Source organism: Maniola hyperantus, chromosome 13 (assembly GCF_902806685.2).
Source record: "Maniola hyperantus chromosome 13, iAphHyp1.2, whole genome shotgun sequence".
NCBI classification, from domain to species: Eukaryota; Metazoa; Arthropoda; class Insecta; order Lepidoptera; family Nymphalidae; genus Maniola; species Maniola hyperantus.
Genome location: NC_048548.1, coordinates 12,191,633 through 12,212,707, shown reverse-complemented (window position 1 = coordinate 12,212,707; position 21,075 = coordinate 12,191,633). Strand labels below are relative to the sequence as shown.

The window sequence follows — 21,075 nt, the reverse complement described above, 5'->3', positions numbered from 1 at the left end:
TTTAATCTGAAATTCGAAAATTCTTTCACCAGTAGAAAGCTACAATTATTCCGGAGTAACATAGGACTATCTTTTCAAAAAAATTAGTGATTCCTACGAAAACTGTAATATAATAAGCACCCGTGCGAAATCAAAAAATTAAAATATACCTGATCCGATACGAAGTCGCCGAATCTATCCAAGGCGAGTACACAGAGCAACCTCAGCGCCATGTCTTCTAACCATTCTTGGTGTGCATCCTCCATCTGAAGAAAACGTAAAATGTTAATTTTGTGTACAGGATCGCGGTGGCGGCAACGTGGTGCGCCTCCCACGCTGCGCTAGATGCGCTTGTACCAATGCTCTTATACAAGCACCTCTATGTATACACGCACCGCTCAACGTATAGTTCGCGACAGGGTCGACAGGGTCATCGAGGGTGGGAACGCCCCGCACACCCACACAGCGTCATGTCGACCTGTCGCGTCTTGCAGGCCGCTTGCAGCTTCATGCCAGTCCGATGCTCAGCAGACGATGATAAAAAAGTGATCCGCAAGGTGATTACGTATCTCGGCGACAGGCGTATAATCTCGCGATCATTGCTGGCAAACGCTCCGGCTAGAGGAGAGAGACAGCAATAGCACAACGCAAAATAACCAAGAAGGACGAGAGACGGCAAATGACCCTGTCGCATTGCTACTGCTGTCTGCGTATGCTGTCGCTACTGCCAAACGTTTTACGTAATCATCCCGCCAGGTATCTTTATACGGGCACATGTGATATCTTACACACATGACATCGCTCAACATACCTGTTGCGATGCATGCCGGCCCTATGCCCAGCGGAACTTGCTAAAGGTGACCGCAGCAGCTCCCTCAGCGCACTGGCAGCACCGTGCCGCGCCTCCCACGCCGCGCTAACGAGTTGCGCCTGCAGAGCATGCACCACGCGTCCAGCGGCCAGCGGGGAACCCTCGCCCCACTGTCCGCGCGTCCTGGTACTGCGACAACCTCCGTACGTGATGTCAGCTGTCAACAAATTGATACAGGTAACGCTAACTTCTTCAAAGGTTTGAATTGGTAACATTATAGTGGAATTAACACGGTCATTAATGATTTTAAGCTTATTTCGTGGTTTAACGACATAATGGGTACTGATTCTGAGCACAACCTAATTTTAGAGTATTCGCATCCTATTCTTACTAATGTATATGAAAAGGACAGACGCAGTTTGACAGTTTAATTTAATTTTTAGGTGTTTTTTAGATTGTAGCGCACAGTCGCGAGCGTACTGTTTAAATTTGTAGCGCGCACTTAAATTTAGAGTCTTAATGTAAAGTTCATGTTCTGTCCCTTTTTAGCATTGTTAAAAAGAAAAGGATGCAGATACTCTAAATTTAGTGTAGAGAAAGACAACGGAATCGGTGAGATTGTGTAGTATAAACGGGTACTTAATTAGCAGAAATAATATCGGCAGTTAAAAATCGCCTCATCAATCGTGGTATGTACCTACCCGTTTTATACAATACAATACATTCATTTGCCGATCACATGATACCATGCTACGGGCTCTAACAGGTTATAAGCTCGTTACACAAAAGCGGCCACAGCAGAACGGATGTATACTGCCCACAAACGGGTATCATTGGAAAGTGGGAGTGAGCTAACAGAGCATTACTTCTCACAGCATTTCCAAAATTTGAGGGTACGTTTAATAGGAAAATAAACATGATAAAAGTACAAGATATCTTACGAATCTCTTCGGCAGGCTCGAGTTTGTCTTCTCCTCTCCGGCTCGAGAGGCGTCAGCCTCGGCGCGCTGGGCGTGGTCGGTGTGAGCGGCGCGGGAGGCGCGGGCGGTGCGTCGTCGCAGTCGCGCGACTTCTGCTTGCTGAACGCGGCGCGCGCTTTGCGCTTCGCCAATTCATCTCGCGCGAGCGTAGACATTGGACATCAACTCTTGACTGGCCTCTGGAGAAAATTGATTTTTGGAGTTAGTTGAATACAACGATTCTAGGTTCGGGTTTATGTACCTATACAAATTCTTTTATCTAAAAAACAGTCTATGAGGAATGTTTCCCTGTTTGGCACATAACAGATTCAGTTGAGATTGTATAACACACACGAAAAACGCCATTTAACTACTGTATAAGGCCTATTATAGGAATTTATAGTAAACTCACTCTAGTCACTTCGGATTTGGTGGGTGCCTTCAGGGTAACAAATCATCATTGGAGTACACCGCACTGATGTCCATGCCCAGCGAGCACGCCACGTCCAGGCCCAGCCGGGAGTTCAGCTGCTGGCGTTGCTTCACCAAACGTTCCTTCATATCTACCGACAAATAATACCATTTTACATGTTTATGCAGGACACAATGTTTAACAGTTATTATTTCTACAATAGTACAGCTTATTTCACACTATGGACATAAATTATATTTTAACCGACTTCAAAAAAAGGAGGAGGTTCTCAATTCGTCGGAATCTTTTTTTTTTACTCTAAAATATAAATTTACTCTAAATGTACGAATGTTAGAAACGCTAATATGACCGGACTATAACATAATTTATATCCCATAGTTGAAATAAGCTTAAGATACTCTATCCACAGAAAATGTAGTATAGGCTCACTCAGTTATATTTACGATGACAGACGAAATTTAAACATTTTGAGACAAACAATCAATCACAAACCTATGTTTGCGAATTGAATTCGAAGGTATTTTGAAACAGTTTGTGATGTGAGCTTAGATTCATAAACTAAGAAAACAGTAAACTGTTTTAACTCAATATACAATAAAATTGATCATATTCGTGGAGTTGCAGTCTTTCATTTACCTCGCAGAAACATTGCATTTATCTCATTAATAGGCACAATAAAATACGGTAAATGTATCAAATTAACGTTTGATATTAGAGAGAAAGGCGTTTAAAATCCTGTTTATTTTATCGCGTTTGTATGTACCTCTTACTCGTGTGTGCCCATATTTGTATTGACACGGTGAAACTTGAATGCCTTATACTGATGCCGTAGCGCCAAAGAGCAATAAATTGTATCTTCATAATCCCATTATTAATTACTAGCTTATGCTCGCGACGCGTGGACTACACAATTTCAAACACCTATTTCACCTCCTTAGGGATTGAATTTTAAAAAGAGCCTTCTTGCGGATGTCTACGTCATAATAGCTACCTGCATGCCAAATTTCAGCCTGATCCGTGCAGTAGTTTGAGTTTGTGCGTTGATTGATCAGTCAGTCAGTCACCTTTTCCTTTTATTTAGATTTAATATTTTGTCGAACCAATTAATCCGAACCAGTGGTAAATTAAAACTACCGACTATTCAAAAGCACTTGTAAAAAGTTTACTTGAATAAACTATTCTATTCTATTCTATCTCTCGAACCTTTTAAAAACAAGTGACCCTACTAACTATCCTACACTCAAACTAAGACCTATTTACTTTGCAATAAAAATGGCGCGGGCGGCAGCGTGAGGGCGGGTTGCCAAAGGACCCGAGAGTCGCTCAGGAGCGCTGTCCTTCCCAGTTCGAACCTGAACTATTCATGTACTAATTTCAACCATAATAAAGACCTACATACATCGACTCGTTTCAATGTTCAATCTACCACCCCGTAAAGAGTAATGCGGGTCAATGTTCCGACGTCTGAGCTGAGGCGCCCCTACACTTTTGGTAATCGCTTGTAAGTATAGATTTAGCAGAGGTGAGGTGAAGGTACTTGTACCCTAGTATGAGTTTACACGTGTCGTCAACGTTTATAGATTTCGAAAATCGAAACACTTAACGATCGTTAAATTAAAGCACTTTTAATTGTATACTACCCAATTTTGTTGCACAGTTCCGATTCAAACAAAGATTGTCGATGTATAGCGAACTCACGGTCATATACCTCGTATTGCTTGATGTTACGTTTGAACGTTTCGATATAACGTTTTCGATATGTGTAAAGTATACTAAGCCTATAGTTATTTTTCGTTTTGACCCGGACGCCCGCTCGCCACACACATCGTCATAGGTTTGACGACTCAGATAGCAATTTATCATACGGCGAATGAAATTCAATTACACTATTGTTATAAGAATAAAAATAGATTTATTGCGTGACTGCATGTACCATGGTACGATGATAAAAAAATTAAGGCGTGCAATTACAATAAGCCATATTATAAATAGTCCTTCGTCAACCGATAGACGCTACAGCTAGACATAGGTCCACCTATAGTCGACGCATTTTAAAATGAGTCGTCGAGTTATCTGTTTGTTTCGCCCCTCCCACTTACCTGTAAGTGCGAGCGAACAGACGGATAACTCGACGACTCAGTTTAAGATGCGTAGACATCACAAACTTTGGCCTCAATTTAAGCACCTGTTTTGCTGGGGAAATAACTTCAGATTTATATTCAGTGGGCCAAAAACGTTCTATACATAAGGTTCGCAGTCGGTGGGGACTGCCGACATTCAGCGAAATCTATAAATCATACTCGACACTTTACATTAAAAAATTGAACCTTAATAGGTTTTTGTTAAAGAACTTAAGAGCTAATAAAATTAGGATGCCGGTAACGCGAACCTTGAAGGTTTTTTTTAGAAGTTTTCCACTTTAAAAGTTCGACCAGAAGTGTAATTACTAATTAAATATATTGACTTGTCCGAAAGTTCCTCAATTAGCTTTTAATCGATTGACGACCTCCCTGGCGCAGTGGTGAGCGCGGTAGTCTTATAAGTGGGAGGCCTCGGGTTTGACTCCGATATTTTCTAAATAGTCTCTGGTCTGGTTTGGTCTGGTGGGAGGTTACGGCCGTGGCCAGTAAGTAAATTCTTTTGTTTTTGAAATGTTAACGTAGTCTCACACTTTCCTTTCTGTAACACTCCGTCTGATTGTGACAACGCATACTATCATATTACGCTGTGCTTTCCGCTTGCTCTGCGCGTGGTCACCATCAGATGCGTAGTGAGAGACTTTGCTCAGCCACTGGAATGTGCGTTCCAGGTCTGGATTCCGCTTGGGACCTTCTGGATTCCGCTTGGACCTTCTGGATTCTCCTTGCACCTTCTTCGTGCACCTTGGTTCTCGTTGCCGCTGCCTACGCCAGGCGCATCACGTGGCACCCTCTTCCGGCGCTACGAAACTCCCCGCACCTGGTCAGCGGTCTGCCGCCGTGCACCTCGTCGAGTACGCATTCCACTTCCCGGAAGACCATCTCGCCGGACTCCCGCTACCTCTGGGACGTTACCGCACGGCGAAACAGGGAAGTACAGCCTACTGCAAGTTTAGTGATTGTAGTGACGCCAGCACGATAACTCACGACCCTACTTACCTAAATAAATTCTCGTGTCGACTTGTGGGTTTTATTCCTCACCACTAAACCCCCGACGTCACAATAGGAATAAAATAAAATAAATTATCTTACCTATAGCTGCAAGCGCTTCCTCCTCAAGGTCATACTCGTGCCCTTCCGAGCCCATCAGATGCGCGCCGTGCTCCAGGACCTGCTTTATATCAAACGACTCGCACCGCAGCCGCCCGTTGTCATCTTGATCTACTTCCTCCTCTATTCACAAAAAAATTAGGACTCATTTTAGATTGAAATTATTTAAAGGACATATGTGTCCTTTAAATAATAATTTATGAATCAATTCTGACATGAAATATATAAAAGGAAAAGGTGACTGAATTAGGCTGAGATCTATAGCTAAGCGCACTTTGACTTAGTAAAACGAGACAGATTTATGTGAATCTCTGTCTCGTTTCAACTCTGTCTTAAGTCTAAGCAAAGTCAGAGTGCGCTCTATAGATCTCTACAAATATGAATCGAATACATTTGTATGGAGATTGGAGATGCGCGTATGATCAATAAACTGTAACCTTAAAAGCCGAGTAATTGTTTGAAATATACATGCAATTTGCTACAATTTGATGGCCTTGAAAATTTTAGTTCACATAAAAATCCGCCGATAAGATTTCAGTAAATAATAAATTGAAAATTTTATGAATACGCTCAATCAATGCAGTAAAATCGAGTCGTAAACGAACAAGGCTGATTTTTTTAAAGGTGGTAGAAATTATACCTATATCATGTTTAGGTACCTACCCACTTCCTACCACTTTTAAAAGTCGCCAAAATGGAGATCGCCAAAACGCGATGGAGAGAGCTATGCTTGGAGTTTCTCTACGTGATCAAATCAGAAATGAGGAGATCTGTAGGAGAACTAGAGTAACCGACATAGCTTAATGGGTTGCGAAGCTGAAATGGCAATAGGCAGGGCACATACATAGTTCGTAAAACCGATAGACGTTGGAGTCCCAAGGTGCTGGAATGGCGACCTCGCATCGGAAGACGCAGTGTTGGAAGACCCCCACTAGGTGGACGGACGACATCAGACGAGTCGCAGGGAGCCGCTGGATTCAGGCGGCGCAAGACTGTGGCTTGTGGACCGAAAGTCCGAAGGAGTCTACCGCCGTCCATAAACATTAGGTGTACGGGGAGATTTAAATATCCTGTGGGAACTATGATTTTTCGAGATAAAGCATCATACTGTCCTCAGAGCTTAAGCTCTCCTAGCCAAATTTTGTCGAAATCGGTTCAGCAGTTTAGGCGTGAAAAGGTAAAAATAGGCAGACAGAGTTACTCTCGCATTTATAATATTAGTATATGGATACAGATTCATTCATTAAGTGCGTACATTATAAAGGAAACAAATACCCAAATATTATTATACACCAACCTAAAATATTATTAAACAAATACCAAAATATTATAATAGGTTGAAACATGGAACTACGTATTATTTCATCGGCGGCAGAAAGAGGATATCCGGGTCCGATAGGAGTGCGGATTCCGTTCTAAATACGTGCAATGATAGGTATAAATAAGATAAATAATGAAACCCCTTGTATATGGCGGTATCACTTATAAACTTTGACCTAATATGTTACTATAACTCATCACAACTATGACAAATCCGTCCAGCAGTTTGTGCGTGAAAGAGTTTAAAACATAAACAAACACACACACACAAACTTTCGCCGTCATAATATTAGTGTGAAGTCTGATTTTTATAATGTCTGTGAGTGTGATACACAGACAGACAGACGAAGCTATAAATAAGGATTCTTTGTTTTACTACGGAACTTTAAAAAACTCGTTTTTCTGTTACAGTACGCGGCAGAAAGTAATGTACATCGGCCTTTAGAATGACATTTCGGCTTTGTAGAGCGTTGTCTCTATCACTCATACCTATATGACGTTATGTCGGTCTCAATGACGACCCGTCAACGCTCTACAAATCTGCTATCTAAATGTCGATGTACATTACTTTTGGCCGCGTACTGGAAATGTTTACTTACTTATATTTAGGATTCCGTACCTCAAAAGGAAAAAGTAAGTAAGCATCACTTTGTTGTCTGTCTGTCTGTCAAGAAAAGGAAATCAAAACCTATAGGATACAAGAATCATGTTTGGCAGGTATAGGTCTTATAGCACACTAGCGACCCGCCCCGGCTTCGCATGGGTGCAGTGTAGGTACTAATGTGGTGTCAGTGAGATTTTAATTATCCTACGAATCTCTAATTTTTTGAAACTTAAACTATACCTATAAACCTTCCTCTTGAATCACTCTATCTATTGGTGCAAACCGCATTAAAATCCGTTGCGTAGTTTAAAAGATCTACGCGTTCATACATACTGACAGCGGGAAGCGACTTTATTTTATACTATGTAAAAATAAAGAAGTAAACGAAAAAATTAAAATGTGTTAAAAAAAGTAATTACATAGTTTACTAAATCACATGAAGATGGCGCTTTCCATCATTAATTTGCAGTGTAGCACTTAAAAGTGTACTATGACATATCGTGTAAAACGGTATGGAACCCTTCATGTGCGAGTCCGACTCGCACTTGACCAGTTTTTTTGTATTTCACGAGTCACAATCCTGAATTAAAGAAAATGAACCTATTAAGCTATTGCGACGATTGAACTAAGTGGCAAGGTCGGGGAACAAAGACGCTATTTCAGATCTAGGTCGCTCTACTTCGAGACATTGAATTAATTTCGATGTGAGCTATAGGTACAATTTTCCTGACAGGAAAATCTTTCAGCCTTTATTTTCAACTAGCGACCCGCCCCGGCTTCGCATGGGTGCAATGTAGATACAAATGTGGTGTCGGTGAGGAGTGATTAATAATCCATACTTCCATATGAATATTATAAATGCGACTTTCTCGTTTTTTTTTCGCGTTAGTTCGTCATATTTTAACAAATTAACACAAACCAATATTAAACTATACATATAAACCTTCCTCTTGAATCACTCTAACTATTGGTGAAAACCGCATTAAAATCCGTTGCGTAGTTTAAAAGATCTACGCGTTCATACATCTAGCCTATGCTCGCGACTTCGTCCGCGTGGACTACACAAATTTCAAACCTCTATTTCACCCCCTTAGGGGTTGAATTTTCAAATATCCTTTCTTAGCGGATGCCTACATCGTAATAGCTATCTACATGCCAAATTTCAGCCCGATCCGTCTAGTAGTTTGCGCTGTGCGTTGATAGATCACCTTTTCCTTTTATATATTTAGATATAGACTAGCGACCCGCCCCAGCTTCGCATGGGTGCAATGTAGATACTAATGTGGTGTCAGCGAGGAGATTATAGGCGCCGCGGCACATTTCTCTTTTTCTCATCTCGTTTTGTTGCGCGTTAGTTTTAATTTTAGGATATGTTATATTATTTTAATTTTGTGATTTCTCGTAAGATATTATTCTAAATTAAATGATGTAAAGGGCAATTTTGGTCTAACTTGAATATTACAAATGATCAACTATTTTATTTTGATAAGAATTAATAGTATGTCAATAAAAACACCCTCGAAAGTAAGGCTTTGTTTCAGATCACATTTGAAAACCATAAAATCGATTATTGTAAGCCAACCTTAAAAGATACATGTATGCTATCGCGGACTTTTTTTGTAGAACTTTTTAAGAGAAACAATTTTATCATACATTGTTTTCGTGTAACTTTGACCATTTATGCAGCGCACGCCTCGGAAACTCTCAAATGAGAGGATTTTTTCCGACCTAATTCACATTATTTCAATTTCTCTAGGGATCTCTACATTTTTGAGAATTGAACTATATCCATAAACCTTCCTCTTCAATCACTCTATCTATTGGTGAAAACCGCATTAAAATCCGTTGCGTAGTTTAAAAGATCTACGCGTTCATACAAACATACAGACAGCGGGAGGCGACTTTGTTTTATACTATGTAGAGATAACTTGTTTAGATATAGATAACTTGCATGACGATTAGGTATACCTAGTGGATTTTTCCATTGTGAATGAAGGAACCTATTAGGGTGTTTCCACTAAAACGAAGCAGAGCGAAAACATGTTTTCGTTACCAATCAAATTATTGGAAGATCACTAGTTACTACCCATATTATAAATGCGAAAGTGTGTTTATTTGTTGGTTTATCCTTCAATCACATCGCAACGGGACAATGGATCGACGTGATTTTCTGCATGGGTATATTTGAAGACCTGGAGAGTGACAGAGTCTACTTTTTATCCCGGAAAATTAAACAGTTTCCACGGGATTTGAAAATCTAAATCCACACGAACGAAGTCGTGGGCATCAGCTTGTGACATTATAACATTAACATCATCCCATCATCATTTAAAAGAATATTAGCCATGTTAAATGACTAACATTCCCCATTCCTCTCCATTTAAGCGTGAAGCTTGTGCTAGGAGTAGGTACGACAATAGTGCAACGGGCGGGGTTTGAACCGTCGACCTTTCGGTTTTCAGTCCGCTCCTCTAACCGTTGAGCTAAAACATTATGTTTTTTGCAACTAATACATCGCAGTCTTGATAGCTCCGTCTGCATCGCCGATGAATCAGCCTGTCAATCGGTTCTTGTTATTATCAATGTACTGATAAAGAAAATATACTTAACTTGCTGATGCCCGCGACTTTGTCCGCGTGGATTTAGGTTTTTTTAAAATCCCGTGGGAACTCTTTGATTTTCCGGGACAAAAATTAGCCTTTGTCACTTTCCAGGTCTTTAACTATACCCATGCAAAAAATGACGTCAATCGGTTGCACCGTTGCGACGTGATTGAAGAACAAACCAACAAATAAACATACTTTCGCATTTATAATAAGGGTACTGATGGCAATTGTATAAGGAGGGCGTTGATTAAAGGATAAGATTACAGTTAAACGTTCGCAAATCGCAATGCAATATTAGTATGCAATGGTATATTACCTTTGGTAGTATAGGGCGGGGGATGCCACTCTGGGACCTTTGATAAGATTGCCTCCACAGCCTATAATAAAGTTAATACAAATTTAATGCAATTGTAGACACCTTTAGACAATGAATTTTAAGGGAAACTTGAGGTATCATCTACGTGCCATTAACACCTCATAGCATTAATATGAAATGAATACTGTAATTTTTAGGGTTCCGTACCTCAATATTACTTATAGGATCACTTTGTTGTCTGTCTGTCTGTCTGTCCGTCAAGAAAACCTATAGGGTACTTACCGTTGACCTAGTCATGAAATTTGGAAGGCAGGTAGTTCTTATAGCACAAGTAAACAAAAAAATCCACAAAACAATTAAAACATTTTCATAACCAAAATATAATAAGCCTAAATGGATAAGGTTAAAAGCCGGTTGGACCTACGAGTACTAAAATAACGTCCCTAATCTATTTTCTGTTTACCTGCGTGGCGGCAACCCTGGTCTCCCAGGCGGTGGCGCGCAGGTGCTTCATGAGCCGCGCCAGCAGGCGGTGCAGCTCCTCGGGGTGCGCGCGCTGCACCTCGCCCAGCTGCAGCGCCGCCGCGCGCCGCGTGGCCACGCCCGCGCCCGCCTCCAGCAGCACGAACAGGCGATCTAACCTGGAATATCTCGCCAAAGTAAGTAATCCTATCCTATCTCAGGGATATTTTTAGGGTTCTGTACCTCAAAAGGAACCCTTATAGGATCACTTTGCTGTCTGTCTGTCCTATATCTGTAATGTCTGTCAAGATATAGGGTACTTTCCTACCTGTGCCTAGAATCATGAAATTTTGCAAGTAGGGAGATCTTACAGCACAACAAGAAAAAAATCCGAAAACCGTGAATTTGTACGAGTACCTACATCACAAAAAAAATGTTTCAAGGAACAATTAATTTACTAAATCACATATAAATCACGCAGTCTGTCATTAACTTGCAGTGTTCTACATCAAACGGTAGCTGTATATTTTGTATAATGGTACGGAACCCTTTGTGTGCGAGTCCGTTTCGCACTTGACCGGTTTTTTATTTGATTGATGTTTTCCTTAAGCAATTGAACATCACTCGGAGTCTTGGAAACCTGCATGCCTGAGAGTTCTCCATAATGCTCTCAAAGGTATGCCTATCCGTACTTGCCCAGCGAAGTGGAACCCAAATAAACCCTTCTCATTCTGCGAGAAGGCCGTGGTCTGTAGTATACAAGAGAGTCGGCACGCGATGGGTTGAACAACTTGAACATGATGATGATTTTTCTGACACCAAATGTACACCAAAGAAAAAAAACAAATGTATGGCAATGTACCTACTTAATGATTAAAATCTAGTTTTTATCGCAATTATGTCAAAATACCTTACCTGTAATTAACGAGAATAATAACGCAATTAGCGGAAGATTTATCGTGTAAGTATCTAATAAAATTACAGAGTTATTGTAACAAAAATACAATATAGGTAAGTAGTTATTGAAGTAAGTAACTATACTTAAAATATTTAATCCCATCGTAATTACAAATTATTCAATAGGTATTTTAGCGTTTAAACTATCGTGAGTGATTTCCATTATATATAATATCTGTCCCGGCTTTACTCACGTGTTTAGTCGACGTTAGCCCGACTAGTTTCGAACCCATCCGGGGTCCTTTTTCAAGGGAGTCAATTCGCGCACGCGCCGCAGCAGTCACAACCGCGGCAAATAGTTAACTATGTATTAATATCAAACAACGGGAAATTATGCCTCTGGAAATATGATTCGAGTTCGGGCATACGATAGGTCGGCATTTGACAAATCAACCGGCTACACTAATCGGGATACGGCGAAAGTTTTGTTGGGCGATTTTTAAATAATTTTGGCAAATCGGCCAGTCGGCAGACTCGACATTCTGTGACAGCGAATAGTTTTCTAATGTACTTTTGAGATCATACAGGGTGTAACCAGAACGCCAGCAAAAACTTAGCGTTACCTATTGTTCTAGTATCTAAACACAATCCAATACCAATAACCATGTGTCTTTTATATTTTTAGTGATTTAGTACTTTTCAAACCCGCAATGTATATCGCGCATAACTGGAATCAATGCCCCACCTACGACGCGGCATTGACTCCGAGTAGCCTAGTAGTAGAACTTGAGGAAACAAGGTACCATACAGGTTTTGAATCCCTTGACAAACACACACGACAGATAGACAGACAACGAAGTGATCCCATAAGGGTTCCTTTTTTTCTTTTGAGTTAAGGAACCCTAAAAACTGAACTAGGTATCTATAGTTAATACAATACTTAAAAATAAGTTATTGAATAATAAAAATGCAGTTGGTGCACGATTACACTATTTAAAACAGCATTCTTGTCACGAGACAAGACGTCACAACTAAAACATACGTAGGTAATCCTCATTCTTCGCAGGTGTACAAATATTTATTTATTATTTTAGGTGCAGACAGTAAGTAAAAGCAGCAGACCTAATGTAAAAAAACAGTCAAGTGCGAGTCTGACTCGCACACGAAGGGTTCGGTACCATCGTACTAGATCTAACACTGTTATGTGCAACACTGCAAGTTAATGACGTACAGCGCCATCTACATGTGATTTTTGTAAACTAATTATTTATTTGTTCATGATACAACACCTGTGGCCCTACCGCGGTTGTTTGACAGCTACAATGTCACGATCGCAATCATCTCTGATTGGTTAATGCTCGCTCACTATTGGCCACAATGCATTGTTGCAACAGGAATCGCACAAATTCAGCTAATCAGAACAATTGAGATTGTAATAATGATTGATGCAGGTTTTAGACAATCGCCCTACAGGGCCCAAAGTTGCACTAGCATAGGCATAGGAGGCATAGCCTCGAGTCCCGTACCCCCGTTTGGCCGTCCCGGCTAAACGGAGAAGACCCGCACAACAATGAACACATTTTATTTTTTCTTGTGATGTAACCACAAATTCACGGTTTGCCATTTTTTTACTTTACTGACGTCAAAATGACGTCATTTCGATGTTAATGAGACATTGTTCCCGCGCAATAGCAATTTGCGGGACTTATACATGGAATAGAACACTTTACATTGTGCTCACTGCTAAAAATAATTGCCTACCGATTGCCTGCCTATTTCGTTTGCTAATTTATAATTGGCAACAGCTGCCTACCAATTAAGTTTTATGAACCAATTCAGTATTATGTGCGCCGCTAGCTTTTATAGGAAACCATATTTTCTAATTGATATTTGATGCCAATTCAGTTTTAGTAGCTACCGCAGGATCTTATAGGAATACCTCCCTATTGGAGATAAATACAACACTACCTTTGAAGAGGGACATCACTAGTCCATGGTCACCTTACTACAGTCTGTGATCTGTCACTTTACTTGTTCCTTCACTTGCCATTTGTTGCGTTTGTAAAATCCAATCTCTTATCTTGAATATAATTTAATTATAACGAAGAGTTTTATTTTAAATAGTTTTATTAGTACCTACAGACAAACTTTTACAATTTAGAACTAGCGCGCACTACGGTAAATTTCCGTACGTTTTCTTCCCGTGAAAATCTGTGAACTATATAGAAGCGCGCGCACTGCGGAATTAATTCCGAACCGGATTTTCATACACTTTAAATCTATTCGGAGTCTATTTAAGTCACGGATTGTAAACGCACTGCAACTCGCCGCACCGTGTGGTACGCACTACTCATTAATCGTACCATACGATTAATTGTAAAAGTTTGTCGATACTTACGGTACGGAACCCTTCGTGAGCGAGTCTGACTCGCACTTGACCGGTTTTTCAAGAGTTAAACACAATATGAAGATAATCTTTATGTCACAGGGGAACACGTTTTCAGCGACCCAAAGGTTGTCTGAAAGAGATCGTTTTAATAGATAACCTAATCTTATCAGCTATCACATTGTAATGCTAATTTCTTTAAGTAGGCAAGTAGATATTTCAGGATAACAAAGAGCATGTTTTCATTCAACAATTTTTCTTCTTATTAAAAATAAGTAGGTACCCCTACACCTATTCAATGCAAAGTAGCTGTATTGATTAGTAGGTACTTACCGCGACGTCATTTTGTTGATTTGATATCAACGTTGAGTTTCTCAAAGTCCGCCTGAAACAAAAATATAGTATTAAGTAAAGTCGCATACCTAAACAATAATATTATAAGTCCGTAAGGTAACAAACAGTAGTCATTTTCATTTTTTTTATTCAGATACGTATACAAGTTAACCCTTGACTGCAATCTCCTGGTGAAAAATCATGATGCAGTCCAAGACGGAAGTTGGCTAACTTTTAGGTTCAACCATGGTTCAATTCAACCTACACTAGCGATACGCTACAACCTAACAGAACACTACCACACGCTACCATTTGTCTACATAACAAGAAACTAAATGTCATATATGTATTCACTACTAAAATGGAATAAGAGAACTATAGTCTGCGACAGGTCGAGATGGCAGTCGGGGTATGAAGCGGGGGGATGCCCCGCACAACCGCACATCACCCGCGCTCGCCCGCACCGGGTTAGCTCGGGGGCTGTGCGGGGCGTTCCCGCCCGGATTGCCATCTCACCTATCGCGTACTATAGGTACACCTTATCTAGCGTACTTATATATTAATATGTCCATAACTGTGGTACCTACGAATACATTAAAAAATTGAATAATTTGCCGTTTTATAGATACGCCGAGTGATTTGGGTATAGGTACCTACTTACTATAAGCACGGATATATAGATGACACATGTAAATTGTAAAGGTCGGTAAGAACTGCTTTAATTCCATAAAAAATGTTGATCACAGTTGGATAATTTAGTGAATGAGCAGAAATGTCAAACTAAATAAAACTCTGACAATAGGTAGGGTATTTAATAACATGGAGCTATGAGCTATTGGGTTATATATAATTAATCTATGATTGGGTCTAATAACAAATAATTCTTAAGTAAGTACTAAATTACGGTTAAAGAAGAACTTATATTTAAAAAATTATACCTTCGTAATTTTATAAAAGCTGAAAGTTTCTTTTGTATAATCCCCAACATAGGGAGGAACGATCGGCAACTATGAAGTTTGCATCATGGTGGCTTTGGGAGATAACAGCTTTGATTAACAGGTAGGTACCTACTTAGGTGTAAAAAATCTTACGTCAAAGTATAGTCTAATTTTTTTATGTTTTCTTCGGTGTCGTGGCAAAATTGTCTTCTCGGGATAATCTAAAAAGTAGTCTTCGATATCAGCATGTCGCAAGTTTCGCCTAAAACATGGTAATCTTGATAGATCGCCTAGATGTCGCTGATAACCTATTCTGGAAACGTCAGCAAGCAAAGTTTTGAGGTCAACAAACGTGTTATCTCAACATGCCAAGTGCCAACATAAACGGCACACTTTCGATTTTGATTTTGTTAACGCGAAATACCTAAGTACTAAGTATCTAAATAAAAGGAAAAGGTGACTGACTGACTGACTGATCTATCAACGCACAGCTCAAACTACTGGACGGATCGGGCTGAAATTTGGCATGCAGATAGCTATTATGACGTAGGCATCCGCTAAGAAAGGATTTTTGACAATTCAACTCCTAAGAGGGTGAAAAAGGGGTTTGAAATTTGTGTAGTCCACGCGGACGAAGTCGCGAGCATAAGCTAGTTAATTATTATTATGATAATCTTAAGGAAACCAAACCGGGTTTTACCTATCCTATACAAAAAAGATTTAAAGTCAAATCATTTCTTCAATGTAGGTACTATTGTACTCTTTTTGATAGTAGTTGGATTTGTAGGATAATGAATTCATCAACATCATCATCAACTGATAGACATCCACTGCTTCTAGGTCTCTTGTAGGGACTTGCAAACGCCACGGTCTTGCGCAGCCTGAATCCAGCGGCTCCCTGCGACTCGTCTGATGTCGTCCGTCCACCTAGTGGAGGGTCTTCCAACACTGCGTCTTCCAGCACTTGGGACCCCAACGTCTATCGGTTTTCCGAACTATGTACCCTGCCCATTGCCACTTCAGCTTCGTAACCCGTTGAGCTGTTTGAGAGTTTCCTCACGATAGTCCACCACGCTGGCCTGGCAGACTTCACACATCTTTGAGAACATTATGGAGAACTCCTGAGAGAGGAAAACATATTGTGAGGAAATTTTACATGCCTGAGCATGTAAAATTTCCTCACGATATGTTTTTCTTCACCGTTAAAGCAAGTGATATTTAATTACCTACTTAAAACAATGTTCTAAATTCAAAAAAATAGCTCCGAGAAGTTAGAGGTGCGTGCCAGGGATCGAACCCCCGACTTCCGAATAGAAGACGGACGTTTAGTAATTCCGGAGTAAACCCCTTATAAAGGGTTTCGTTGGCACCCTTCGCCTTCAAGTACGGAACCCTAAAAACTCACCACTGCAACACAGGGGTATGATTAGGTAGTTGATGCAATATTCTCAAGGTTTATTATTTTACCCTATTACTTAAATATTTTATTTGTCAGGGGTTATCAGAGGCTACGCCAAACAGCTGTTATCTTGTGGAGCAAGATAGGTGCTCGTCATTTCCATCCAAACTTGTGAAACCAAGTGCATATTAGGTATATTGTTTCTTCTTTTAAATGATGCCACAATTTATAAATTTTTATGCTAGTGTTTTACCTACACTTCAAGGTTCCTAAATAATTTTTAATAGGTACATAATATATCAAAAATTGCGGAACCGGCAAGATTCGAACCTGCATCTTCCTGGGAATCACGCCCGGGGCGCCTTAGACCGCTAGGGTAGGTTCAGAGACTACAATAGTAACAAAATTAAATTAAGTTGCTTACTCACTTACTCAGTTTTTACATCTAAATAATATGATCTCATGAATATTTATTAAATAGATTAATTATCTAATCTTTTTTATTCATGAGGCCTCTATAATCTCACAATACCCAGATGAAGTGATTATTATAACAATTATTGATTACAGCCATTTTAATTCTATGGGTCAACTTTCATGTCAAAAGTACGGTTCACACATCTTTAAAATAAGGACTAAAATGGTGCTTACTACTTTTGACTTGAAATTTGACACAAAAAGTTAAAATGGCGCGTGAGGAGTTAAATTTTACGCGTTATAACTAATTTTTCAGTAATATTAATGGTAAAGATTGAGAAGGTACTTTGGCCTTATAATAATACAATGCCCAGAGCCATGATAGCGTAGTGGTTAAGAGGTCTGCCGCCAATTCCAAATGGGAGGTCAGAGGTTCCACCTGTAAATTTTCGAACCTATTTTAAGTAAGTAAATATCATTTGCTTTAACAGTGAAGAAAAACATATCGTGAGGAAATTTTACATGCTCAGGCATGTAAAATTTATCAATTTATCCTCACAATATGTTTTCCTCTCTCAGGAGTTCTCCATAATGTTCTCAAAGATGTGTGAAGTCTGCCAGGCCAGCGTGGTGGACTATAGCCAAACCCTTCTCATTCTAAGAGGAGACTCATGCTCAGTGTGGGCCGGCGGCAATGGGTTGATCATGATGATGATGACTATGGGTAGGTAATAGGTACATACCGTTTTACTGAGATAGTTTGTGAGGTAGAGCGCAGGTTGTGGAAGAGTGACAGTTAACATAATCAAAATTAATCAAGGTGCTTAGTAACAATTAATAATTAATTAAGGTAACAATTATAAATAATAATTAATTAAGGTGCTCAATACTGTTGTCACTCTCCTGCAACCCCACGAGCTGTCTCTGTCAAGTGCTATCTCACAACACAATCTCCCATTGAGTGGCTTGCAAAATATTCTAGCTCTGCAGAACTACAATCATGTACATCATGTTTCATTCTCAATATACTGTACTGATTTATAAATAGGACAATCTCGTTGTTCCATATTTGAATCTGCTATTACTCCTTTTGTATCTACTTCATTTTTTTGTTTTAGTATAATATATGATGTTCTAAATTCAATTTTATTTTAGCTAGTGATGTGATGTATTATATATTCAATATAATCTGTGTAAAGCCAGAAGAAGAACAAAATATATATATATATATATATATATTCAATATTCTATAGCTACCGTTATTTCGTATTATGTTTTGTACAAGTTTGAAGAGACTAAACTAGAAAGTATCAAGGTTTATGTATAACAAGACTAATTAAAGCCCACTACTATTACTTTTATTCATACGTCATTCAATCGAAAGATACTATATGCCATAAGAGCAATTTTTGTGTAACAATTTAAAAGCGCAGGCTCGCATGCCTTTAATCGATATTCTGTCAATCTTGAGATATTTTTGTGCCTCATTCGTTGTTTTTAACGAACATATAGAATGCGATTTATAGCCCACTGCCCATTATTCAACAGATCCGAGAGAAAAGAAATAGAATTCTAACGGTATGCGTAACATGAGCCGCTCGCGCGTGTTAACATATGGCTCTGCCTCTATGACAGCAGTATTGATTACCAAAAAATATTTTTCTATTTATTTCCTTATAACGCGATAAAGCACCTTTCATTATCAATAACTTCGATTTAGATGCATAACACTCCCAATTCAACTTTTATGGGCATTCAAATTTGTTTTTCTTCCTCGATATTTTTTACTTGACGGAACGTTTTTGCAAATTAATTTCGTTCATATTGCTATTTATTTAACTCACCTTGCGTAAGAAGACGCATGTCACGTCACTGCACCAAAATATTTCCATATTTCATCAAACCACTCAAATTCACACACGATAACATTTTTGACAAAATGCACAAACAAAAAAAACCAACGTGACGAGAGGAAGCGCATCGTCCAAGCTTCAAATATATACTGACAGCCATGCTGCGGATGAGTCCGTCTTTATTGTGCACTTGAGTGCTGATTGGTGGAAAACGGTGAGAAAAAAATAAATATAGTATGTATGTGTGTGGTATGCGCCAATCAGGTGAGAGTATTTAAAATTCTTGATTTGGTGCCAAAAACTTTTGTTGTGGTGAAGATAAAAATATAAATTTATTTTATTAAAATACCTCATTCATTTGCGAATTCAATTCAGATATTACAATAGGGAATGAGTTGCTGAGTAGTCACATTGTAGTCCCGTACATACCTAAATGCGAGTTTTTACAAAATATTAAAAACCGGCCAAGTGCGAATCAGACTCGCGCACTGAGGGTTCCGTAATACAATCGTATTTTATCGACATTTTGCAACGATAAATCAAAAACTTACTAGATCTCGTTCAAACCAATTTTCGGTGAAAGTTTGCATAGTAATCCTACATCATATATTTTTTAGTTTTATCACTGTCTTATTTTAGAAGTTACAGGGGGGACACACATTTTACCACTTTGGAAGTGTCTCTCGCGCAAACTATTCAGTGTAGAAAAAAATGATATTAGAAATCTCAATATCATTTTTGAGGACCTATCCATAGATAGGTTTGATGAAAAAAAAATTTGAGTTTCAGTTCAAGTATGGAGAACCCCAAACTTTATTGTTTTTTTTTTCTATTTTTGTGTAAAAATCTTAATGCGGTTCACAGAATAGGTACATTTACTACTTTCAACAGTCTATAGCTTATAGTTTCGGAAAAAAGTGGCTATGACATACACACAAACAGACAGACAGACAGACATTACGAATCTATAAGGGTTCCGTTTTTTGCCATTCGGCTACGGAACCCTAAAAATATTAGATAGGTTTATTGTATAAATAAATAGGTATTAATTCTTTCCAGCTTTTCATTTAATGTAATAGTGATGAGATCCTGGTACCTATGTATAGGTACCTACTTCTTCTAGGTTCTAGGCATAGACGACCTACAGATTCATTTTTGATTAAAAATACATACAATGCAATGCGTTCATAATAATCTATATATATATAATATATATATAAAAGGGAAAGGTGACTGACTGACTGATCTATCAACGCACAGCTCAAACTACTGGACGGATCGGGCTGAAATTTGGCATGCAGATAGCTATTATGACGTAGGCATCCGCTAAGAAAGGATTTTTGAAAATTCAACTCCTAAGGGGGTGAAATAGGTGTTTGAAATTTGTATAGTCCACGCGGATGAAGTCGCGAGCATAAGCTAGTTAAATAAAATAATAAAACCGCTAAATCTATAACTACTATGTAAATGCATAAAGTTTTAACTTTACTTTTACAATGTTTTTAAGCTAATTTCATTAATTTATTATCATCAGAAATATCAAATATTGCATGTAGGTTTTTAAGTAATAAGCCGCCAATGGTGCGGCGAGCATTTTGTATACTTATCCATCGCGCCGTGCAAGACGAAAAGCATCAATCCAAGCATCTATCTCTATCTCTACAATCTACAAATGACCAGTGGTCAATCAATCCCATGTTCCAATAAGAAGTTTTAGATGGTCTACGTCTCTAGTAATATAGTTGATAATCTATGGTCTACGTGCCCCAGCTCCTATAGATAATATAGATACTAATACGTGCCCAATGCCTATAACCACAGAGTACATTGAATATAGGCTATAACTCAGTAGACAGGCGTTGGGACTTGGGACCGGCTTGATCGCGATGTGCAGTAGGTAGGTATCCAATGTAAGTACTCTGTGGCAGTATCGTCTTTGGTTTGGCGACATTGTGGAAGTGGAATTACGATTTTTGTTCAGAACAGCAAAATCATTGAAGCGCAAAATATAGAAGTTACGAGACGAGTGTTAGCGTGTACCTACATGCCTGAAACGAGCGTAAAACGCCCAAAATAAACGCCAGTCTGTTTCACTCCGTTGCAATATAAATTTT

At 39.1% G+C, this 21,075-nt stretch overlaps 1 protein-coding gene across 1 annotated transcript in view; it reads right to left on the bottom strand.

Annotated features, from left to right (window-relative positions):
* The window catches only part of Hel89B (histone acetyltransferase 1), a 44,952-nt gene extending 25,793 nt beyond the window's left edge, over positions 1–19,159 (bottom strand). Inside the window, 13 exon segments of the mRNA XM_069502753.1 lie at positions 150–256; positions 801–920; positions 923–944; positions 946–1,007; positions 1,732–1,757; positions 1,759–1,949; positions 2,162–2,185; positions 2,188–2,312; positions 5,413–5,553; positions 10,277–10,337; positions 10,740–10,917; positions 14,355–14,406; positions 18,953–19,159. Coding sequence (XP_069358854.1) covers positions 150–256; positions 801–920; positions 923–944; positions 946–1,007; positions 1,732–1,757; positions 1,759–1,949; positions 2,162–2,185; positions 2,188–2,312; positions 5,413–5,553; positions 10,277–10,337; positions 10,740–10,917; positions 14,355–14,365 — 1,068 coding nt within the window. The 5' untranslated portion in view covers positions 14,366–14,406; positions 18,953–19,159.
* Between the last annotated feature and the right edge of the window lie 1,916 nt (positions 19,160–21,075).